The sequence below is a fragment of the Furipterus horrens genome, unplaced genomic scaffold, assembly GCF_987537825.1.
Source record: "Furipterus horrens unplaced genomic scaffold, mFurHor1.1.pri manual_scaffold_4, whole genome shotgun sequence".
In the NCBI taxonomy this organism is placed as follows: domain Eukaryota; kingdom Metazoa; phylum Chordata; class Mammalia; order Chiroptera; family Furipteridae; genus Furipterus; species Furipterus horrens.
In genome coordinates this window covers 161,928,635-161,938,543 of record NW_028327174.1, presented here as the reverse complement: position 1 = coordinate 161,938,543, position 9,909 = coordinate 161,928,635, and the positions used below count along the sequence as shown (strand labels likewise).

The 9,909-nt window shown below is 38.4% G+C and overlaps 1 protein-coding gene across 1 annotated transcript; it reads left to right on the top strand.

The window, feature by feature from the left end:
- Positions 1 to 589: 589 nt before the first annotated feature.
- On the top strand, positions 590 to 5,059 carry RFK (riboflavin kinase). The gene is made up of 4 exons (XM_090275870.1): positions 590 to 838; positions 1,687 to 1,838; positions 2,653 to 2,755; positions 3,520 to 5,059. The coding sequence occupies exons 1-4, from the start codon at positions 757 to 759 to the stop codon at positions 3,648 to 3,650; spliced, it is 468 nt and encodes a 155-aa protein (XP_090131996.1). The 5' UTR covers positions 590 to 756; the 3' UTR covers positions 3,651 to 5,059.
- Positions 5,060 to 9,909: the final 4,850 nt, after the last annotated feature.

The following is a 9,909-nucleotide window of genomic DNA, read 5'->3' as shown; positions in this document are numbered from 1 at the left end:
TATAACATTAGACCAAGGTCAAATGGAGGGTCTCTTCCGGCAGGCAGACATGAAAAGCCTCTAGGTAGGGATGGTGTCTGAGCGGAAATTTTGGAACTTTAATAAATGTTTAAGAGCAGAATGAGTGATCAATGACAAGCAACCTACCGATTGCCAAGTACCTAAGAAGGTTTCGATTTGGCCTCAGGAACTTACTAAAAACGAGGAAGGGAAAAGAAACACTTAGGAAAGCCCCAAGGATGGCGCTTTCATAGACCCTAGGCTGAAAAACGGGTTGCCCTTCATTGTTCAAAACGCCTGGGCCGGTAAAAATCCAAGGGGTGATGGACCGGTCAGGGGCGGGGCCACGCTGGGGGCGGGGCTACGGAAGCCGAACGACCTCCGGGTCAATGAGCCGAGGAAGTGAGCGCAGGCCCGTGGCGTTCGGAGGTTTGGGGGCCCTTCCAAGCCAGTCCCGCCCCATCACACTCCACGCCCACAGTCGCGTCTATTTCCGCCCTCACCGCTACCCGCCTTGATTCCAAGGCGGAGACGCATCCTCCGAGTTGCCAGGCAGCTTCTGTTGGGTCAGCAGCGTGAGGAGATAGCTTCAGCGTGTTCCCGACCGTTGCTGGTCTGTTGTGCTCCCGCCCGGCGCGCCGGCCGAGCTCCTGCCCGTGTGCCCCGGCTGGTCCGGGGGATCCGGGCACTACCTCCACGGCGGCTCCGCCGGACCTGCGGACTGGGCCGCAGCCCGTACCCCGAGCGGACGGTGCCATGAAGCATCTGCCGTATTTCTGCCGTGGCGAAGTGGTGCGGGGCTTTGGCCGCGGTTCCAAGCAACTGGGCATCCCCACAGGTGAGCGCGGGAGGGCGCGGAGCCGCAGAGGCCGGGCCACGTGGGGCGGGGACGTCAGCCGGGGCTTAGGACGCGGGTCTTGGGGCTGCAGACAGAGGGAACACTGTCCCCTCTGCCCGTTCCTACTCCGTGGAGGCAGAGGATCTTCGATCGGGCTGAGGGAGCAGGTCCTGGCAGGTGGCTTCGAGTTTCCAGGGAACTGCCTTGAGAAGTTCTGCGGGTAGGAAGCCGGAGCCGAGTTTGCGGGCCTCGTTTGCCGCCTCTACCCGGCTGTGATAGAACTGCCAAGCTTGGCCCGAGGCTTGCCCATTAGAAAACGTAATGTGGGCCGATTGGCTAAGTTTTCATGCCAACGGTAGGGTTTAAAAAAAATCTTATTAGATTGTGTCCAAGTGATCACACAGGCAGCTGAATGAGAACCAGATCTCTTTTTTGGTTTGTCTACATTCGTTTTAGTAGTCCGAACTTGAAGGTAAGCGTAATTCATTCTTAAAAATGCATCCAGGGCTGACCCGAGATGTGTTTAAGCAGCTTTGAGTTTGGGGACCAGTTGTGTGTATTTCCAAAACAAGAATCTTGCCAAGTGATTCCAAAAGACCAGGTCTAATAATTCCAACTGTTCATATACTTGTCGTCTTCTGCCTGGAGAGTGTGATCTGGTACCTTGTTTCTAAGCTAGTCCCATAAAGAGGAGAAATTCGATCCAGAATACGGAATGGTGGGATCGATTATCATAGGAGAAGTCCTAGCAATCTTGTGAGTCCAGTTATTTAGACTAGCTGTGCGTGCTCTGTTCTGTAAGTAATATGGCACTCTTAACACTTAGAGTCTTTACTTCTGTTTTTAAGCTAACTTTCCTGAACAAGTAGTAGATAGCCTTCCAGCTGACATATCCACTGGCATTTATTATGGATGGGCCAGTGTGGGAAGTGGAGACGTCCATAAGATGGTGGTGAGCATAGGATGGAACCCATACTACAAGAATACAAAAAAGTCTGTGGTAAGAATGTGTTTTGCTTTGTAACTGAAAATGGGATGATGATATGCAGTACATATTAGAAGTACATACATGGTATAGATTACATCAGTGGCAATCACAACATAGTCTAAATTCTAGAATTTTTTTGCAGCATACTTGAAGGATTTTAAAGTGAAGTATTTAGTTACTATTGGAATGGAATAACTTTCCATCCTTTCACTTTCAATCTGTTTGTGTCTGAATCTAAAGTGAATCTCTTTTAAGTGTATAGTTGAATCCTTTCTATTTAATCATTCTGCTAACCCATTTACATTTAAACTAATTACTGATAAGGAGGGAGTTACGCTATTTTTCTATTTGTTTTCTATATGCCTTATAACTTTTTCGTTCATTATTTTCTCCCATTACTGCCTTTTGGGTTGAATTGATTTTTTTTTTTTTTTTTTTGGTAGAGACATTTGGATTCCCTTCTGATTTCCTTTTGTGTATTTTCTATAGATATTCTTTGTGGTTACCATGGGAATTCCATTTAACATCCTAAAGTTATAAAAATGTAATTTAAATTTATACCAACTTTAATAGCATATACAAACTTTTTTTGGTAAATCCTCACTGGTGGTATAACATCTACATTATTCAGTAATGTTTACATGTAAGGTCAGGGGCAGGAATGGGAGCAATGGAAGAATTCAGGAAAAGCTGCATTTAGATTTTAACCTGTCTTTCAAAATTTCACAAGGGTTGATTATTTCATATACATGTATACTTCAAATTTTAAGGTATTCTGCAATCTGATGGTAGTCTGCATTTTTTTTTAAACATTTCTTCACTGTAGGAAACTCATATCATGCATACTTTCAAAGAGGACTTTTATGGAGAAATCCTCAATGTGGCCATTGTTGGCTACCTCAGACCAGAAAAGAACTTTGACTCTCTAGGTAAGTTCTTAGTTAGATGATCTTAAGTATTACTGTAACTACTTTTGCTTCTACTAGTAACAACCATAGCAGTACAGATAATATTTGAGCATTTAATGTGTGTCAGGTACTGCTTAAAGTGCCTTAAATGAATTAACTCATTCCATCCCTACAACAACTTTGTGAGGAATTATTCTGCCCATTTGACAGCTGAGGAAGTTGGCACAGAGAGGTTACATAATTTTCCCAGGATCACATAGTAAGTGATGGACCATAGATTCAAACCCAGCAGGCTGGCTGCCTGCCTCTCCAACAGCATGAAGTTAATAAAATCTTTATTTCCTTTTCATATTTTAAGGAACAAGTAAGAATTAATAAACTGTAATGAATAAAGGCTGCTTTGCAGTCCTTGGTGTAAGAAACAATCAAAACATTGTATCAGGTATGTTAATGTGGTGTGATAGTTTTACTTGTAGAGTTTTGTTTACAAGTGTAAATGCTGAAGAGAATTAATAGTGAATATTTGTTTCTTCCATTGGGTATTTGCAATGTACTTTTTTATTCATCCCTTTCTCTAAGAAATTGGAATAAGATTATAGACATATTTTGTGTGCTATTGACTTTTTTACTTAAGTCTCTGAGAATGATAGAACAATTACTGAATAACCACTCTGTTCCAGAAACACTGCCAGCTTTGGAGGTGTCTTTAGGACAGGGTGAGCAAAGGAGTAGTAAACGGCATAGCAGCAGTTCCATCATCTTTACCTGGTATTTTCTCTCTACAGAGTCACTTATTTCAGCAATTCATGGTGATATTGAGGAAGCAAAGAAGCGGCTAGATTTACCAGAACATTTGAAACTCAAAGAAGACAATTTCTTCCAGGTTCCTAAAAGCAAAATAATGAATGGCCACTGATGAAAAGTCATTTCCTTATTCATTCACTGTTTTCTAGTATTTTACTGCTAATAACTATGCAGTCTCATCTTGGTTAAAACCCAAACATTCTCCTACAGCTGTAAACTAAACACTACAACGTAATTATCATTATGCTTTAACTGTCTAGTACAATGTAATTGTCATTATGCTTTAACTGTTTGATTAAACCCATCATGTTCTAGTACTAAAAAGATTCATTTTAAAAATCAAGATTCTTTTTGTGTAATATGTTGACTAAAATTTAACACTAGAAAGATCTTAAGTATCTTATAAGGGAAATGAAATGTGCATAGCTATGGGTAAAAAGGCAGGTCACTAGTTTGAAATGAAAACTAATTCTCATGGTAAAATACTAGCATGTATGTACTTGTATAGCATGTGCTGCTAAACAGAAGGCTTATGAAAGTGAATGTAATAACCAGAGGTTTGATAGTTTATTATAAATCTAAGGGGGAAAATTCATACTTTGTGTTTTTGATATTTTGTGCATTAATATATTACTACACACATGAAGATTTGTGAAATTTTAATAGTCATTTTCTTTATGGGGTTAAATCATTGTATGTAGAGGGTTTTGTGTTTGTTTTTTTATAGCTGCCTTGGTTCTAATTGGTCTAGATTCCCTCTGCCTATCTTTTCTTTTTCTTTTAGTTTGTCTTTTAAAATGAGTGTTTTTTGAGTTTATAGTTTTGTTTTTGTGTTGTATATAGCACTTTTCTCTTTTTAAGAGTAGATAGTTGTCACCATTTAAAAAAAAATTGCCTATGTCAAGTTTTTTTTTTCCATTTAAAATATCCTATGACTTAAAAAGGCCTGGATCTATCTCTACCATTCCATCCCTTCACTATATGAAAAAACCCTGACAGCTTCATCTTTACGTTTCATCAAAGTTTAAATGAACATGTAGCAGTTCACTTTTATATACCAATTCTTAAAGAACAAAAAATACTTGCCTCCCCTCCCCCAGAAAGTGTTTTAAGAGCCGATTAAACAGTGAAATAGAAAATTATTTTTAATGTGATTGTATGTTCCTGGCAAACAAACTGTTGTAGTTATGTATGCACAATATAATTTAATGTAAGAGTTCTTGTAGCTTGGGAGAAAGGTGTAAATAATAGTTTTAGTTAATCTTCATACTATGCATTTTTTTCTTCCTGCCAACTAAGAAGTGGTTTTTGGCCACTGGAGACTTGTTTGTATAGGCAGGAAGTTGAAATCTTTGGATACTTAGGAAATTAAGATTACATGTTCTTTTGGCCTCTGAAGTACTACATTGTATTATTCACTTTGACACCAGATTTGATTTGGGGGATGGAGACAAATATATAGAGGGTATTTTTTTTCCCTCATCAGTCTGTTCCATGTATCCATTCCTCTTTTTTTTTTTTTTAATTGTACTTTTTTCCATTACCATTTAGTTCCCTTATATCCTACCCCCCCACCCCCCCGCAGTCACCACAGTTGTCCATGTCCATGTCCACGATTCTTCTTTTCCTTTTGGCTCAGTTCCTTCACCCCCTAACCTGCCCTCTTCCTTAGCCGCAGTCCTGCTCGCGTGAGTCTGTCTCTATTTTGAATGTTAGTTCAGTTTGTTCGTTAGATTGCACCTATGAGTGAAACCATGTTATTCATCTTTTCCAGACTGGCTATTTCACTTAGCATAATCTTCTCCAGGTCCATCCATACTGTCACAAAGGCTATTTAGTAGAAGGTAATTTGAAAGATAACGTATTACAAGTCATAACATATCTGCACAAATAGGGAACTGATTTTAACCAAAATATAAGATATTTAGAATAACATATAAAGTTAATCTCGGGGGAGGGGAAACATGGAAAAATTCAGTGGGATTGTTTTACTTTTTGGTGTATGAATTTGTGGCAAATAATGTAGTGTGTCTTAATTTCTTCTCTATAACAATAATTAGGAAATGTTTAATGTTAGAAATCCTATACTTGAAAAAAACCTCAATTATCAGTGGCTTTATGAAGCAAAGGTGAAAATAAACATGTTTGAATAGATTGCTGCTAGTTATGTCCTCAGTGTGAAAGATTTTTGATATTTTGTCACCTTACATTTTGTGAAATTGCCATCACTTTTGAAAGTCATATAGTGTGTGGGTTAGGAGTTAGGTAATACCGCCTAATGTTTTAGTTTAAGTATTGATGTATTAAAAGAAATTACAATAGTACTATTTTTGATTGGTCCAAATGATTTCAGGCTTTGAAATAAATCTTGACTAATTGATGTCATAATTTTGCTCACCTGTCTTATTCATTAATTCATTTACTAACAGTTGACATTTTATATTTATTTCAGGTGTATAGCACAGTGGTTAGACATTCATATAATTTACAAACTGTCCCCCCAACCCCCATCAGTCTAGTGCTCACCTGGCAACATACAGAGATTCTGGTGTTACTGACTGCATTCCCTATGCTCTGCCTTACATCCCCTTGACTGTTTGTAACTGCCAACTTCTTAATCCCTTCACCTTTTTCCCCTGGCTCCCCAACCCCCCTCCCATCTGGCAACCAGCAGTTTGTTCTCTGTATGTGTAAGTCTTTCTGTTTTGTTTGTTTATTTTGTTTCCTAGATTCCACATATAAGTAATCATATGGCATTTGTCTTTCTCTGACTGACTTATTTCAGTTAGCATACTACCCTCTAGGTCCATCATGCTGTTGCAAATGTTAAGATTTCATTTTTATGTATGTACCACATGTTTATACAATGATGGGCACTTAGGGGCACATATATCTTTTGAAGTGAGTTTTTTAGATTTTTTCAGGTGAATAACCAGAAGTGGAATTGCTGGGTCATAAGGTAGTTTTACTTTTAATTTTTGAGGATATTGCAGCGGTTCTCAACCTGTGGGTCGCGACCTCTTTGGGGGTTGAACAAACCTTTCACAGGGTCGCGTAAGACCATCGGAAAACATATATAATTACATATTGTTTTTGTGATTAATCACTATGCTTTAATTATGTTCAATTTGTAGCAATGAAAATACATCCTGCATATCATTATTTACATTATGATTCATAACATTACCAAAATTACATTTATGAAGTAGCAATGAAAGTAATCTTATGGTTGAGGGTCACCACAACATGAACTGTATTAAAGGATTGCGGCATTCGGAAGGTTGAGAACCACTGCTCTATTGTGTTTTCCATAGTGGCTAGGCCAATTAACAGTCCACCGGCATTGCACAAGAGTTCCGTTTTCTCTGTGTCACCAACACCTGTTGACTTATTTATGAGTCATTCTGACAGGAGTGAGGTGATTTTTCATTGTGGCTTTCTTTTGCATTTCTATGATTAGTGACAGTATCTTTTCAGTCATCTGTTGGTCATCTGTATGTCCTCTTTGGAGAAGTGTCTAGGTCCTCTGCCCATTTTTTAATTGAATTTTTGTTTGTTTGTTTTGGTGTTAAGTTGTATGAGTTCTTTATAGATTTGGGGCATTAATACCTGATTGGATGTATCTTTGGCAAGTATGTTCTCTTCATTTTTTTATTTATTTTTGGTGGTTTTCTTTGTTGTGCAGAAACTTTAGTTTGATATAGTCCCATTTGTTTATTTTCTCTTGTTTCCCTTGCCCATGTTGCTCACCTTTATAAGTAGTATGATGTAATCTCACTGTCCACTTGGAATGTGGATCATCCCTTAGTTCAGTGTATCCACACTGTATTGGCTCCTGGCCTGTTTGTCTCTTACTAGCCAGCAGTTTTCAGAGAGAGACATTCACATAACTTATTACAGTATATGGTTATAATTGTTCTATTTTATTATCAGTTGTTGTTAATATCTTACTGTACCTGATTTATCATTTCAACTTCATTGTCCTGACTGGGTAGCTTAGAGCATTGTCCCAATACACCACAGTTGTGGATTTGATCCCTAGTCAGAACACATACAAGAAGCAACCAATAAATGCATAAATAAGTGGAACAGCAAGTTGATGTTTCTCTCTTTCCTCCCCCACCTTCTCCACCCTCTCTCTTGAAATTAATACAAATAAATTTTAAAAATAAATGAAATGTTATTGTCAATAGGAAAAAAAAATGTAGCATATATAGGATGTGGTACTATGCAATTTCAGGCATCTGTTGGGTCTTGGAACATACTCCCCACAGATGAGGTGGGGAGGTCCTACTGTACAGTATTCAGTTAGATTGAAAGGCACTTAACAGAAGGGTGATGGGTAGATTTAAGTGACATTCATGCATACACGAACTCAACAATTCCATAATGGTCCAAAGTCTTGTATTTTTATAATCACCTTAATTTTTAGAGTATAAGCTTCCAGAGGTCTTGAACTGTATTTTAATTTCTTGAATACCTATGTATGCATAGAAAGTTCTCTGTATACATTAATTAGAAATAATTTATCTCTGATATTTGGATGTGACTACATCGATAGAATTAGAGCTTCACTAGGAAACAAGCTTGTGGGACAAATAATTTTTTAGTTTCATTTATTTTTCAAGGCAAAAATCTATGCTGTGTATGAAACCTCTAGGGCTGAATTTTGTTATCTTTTGAGGCCTAGTTAAAAATCATGGGTATTAAATGATGTTTTCCTTATGGAAAATTGTGCTTCTAAACATTCTTTTTCTAATTTTTCATGAATTAGTACTTCAAAAATATAATAAATCAGAAAAAGTCACATTTGAATACCTTGGCAATGTCAAAATGCTATAAAAGATTAATTTTAAACATTCTCAATATCAGTAGGGGACAGTTTACAGGGCCAGTAGCAGTCTATAGACCATATTTTGAGTGGCCCTGTGCTCAAGACCACAAGCTTTCCCTTTAGCTGTAGCAGGGTGGACAGATTTTTGTGTGTGTGTGTTTGTGTTTATTTTTCGTAAAGGGCCATAGAATAAATTCTTTGAATTCTGCCATGGTGGAAAAATGACCACAGACAATACATAAATAGGCATAGCGAGGTTTCAAAATTTTATAGAGGTGGCTGGAAGGATTTGGCCTACAGCTCTGTAGTTTGGCAGCTCCTGAGTTAGATTTTTAAGTCTTTATTAGAACATAGTGAGATAGTAACCTTTTTCCTAATAACTGTGCAGGTTTTATGATCATGTGCACATTTTATTTTGATATATAGGTTTTTAAATTAGGGAGGCTAGCTATGGATTTAAAGTGGTATTGGTATTTTCAAATCTGCAGTGTAGGTGAATTTAAAATGTTCACTGTTTTTTTATGCTAACACTGGATGAGAACTAAATGTGTTCCCTGCAAATTCACAGGTTGAAGTCCTGATACCCAGTATGTTAGTGGGTGGGGCCTTTGGGAGGTTATTAGGTCATGAGGATGGAGCCCTCCTCATTGGGATTAGTGTTTTTATGAAAGGACTCCAGAGAGCTCTCTAGCTCCCTTTTCACATGGGAGGATACAATGAGAAGGCAGCAGTATGAGAGGGGGAGCAGAGTTTTGCCACCCTAAAATATGCTTTTTAAATTATTTTTATTATTATTTTATTATTTTTAAAGATTTTATTTATTTGTTTATTTATTTATTTATTTTTAGAGGGGAAGAGAGGGAGAAAGAGGAGAGAAACATCAATGTGTGGTTGCCTCTCAAATGCCCCCAACCAGGGACCTGGCCTGCAACCGAGGCATGTGCTCTGACTGGGAATCGAGCCAGTGATCCTTTGGTTCGCAGGTTGGCGCTCAATCCACTGAGCCACACTAGCCAGGGCGGGGATATTTTAAATGTTATGTTTAAGAAAAGAAAGACTCAGGAAAAAGAATTTAGAGGACCTGCTCCAGAAAGGGATATATCATCAAAGATAACTATAGTTTAATGTGAACTACGTGTGGTAGACGGGAAGAAACCTAGCAAGACTCTTTGGTCAAAACGCTCCCTGTGTCCCATTTCAAGATGGCCCAACAAACATTTGTTTACTAAACATTAAGCATCTCCTTGTAAATTGCCTTACTTCCCTTTGTCGCCCTAATCCCTGGCTTCCCCTTCCTTAGTCCAGAATGAGATAGATACATACCTAATTTTGCCTTACTGTCTTTGGAATTTTCATGCTTATGTGACTCCTTGTACACACGTGTTAACACTTGATTTTCTCCTGTTAATCTGCCTAATGTCATTTTGGTTATTGGTCCAGCCAGAAGGAATTTCTAAGGGTAGGAGGAAAACATATTTTTCCTCTTCTACATCTATAGCCCAGAAGAGGGTTGTCACCAGAACTTGATCACTGGCAG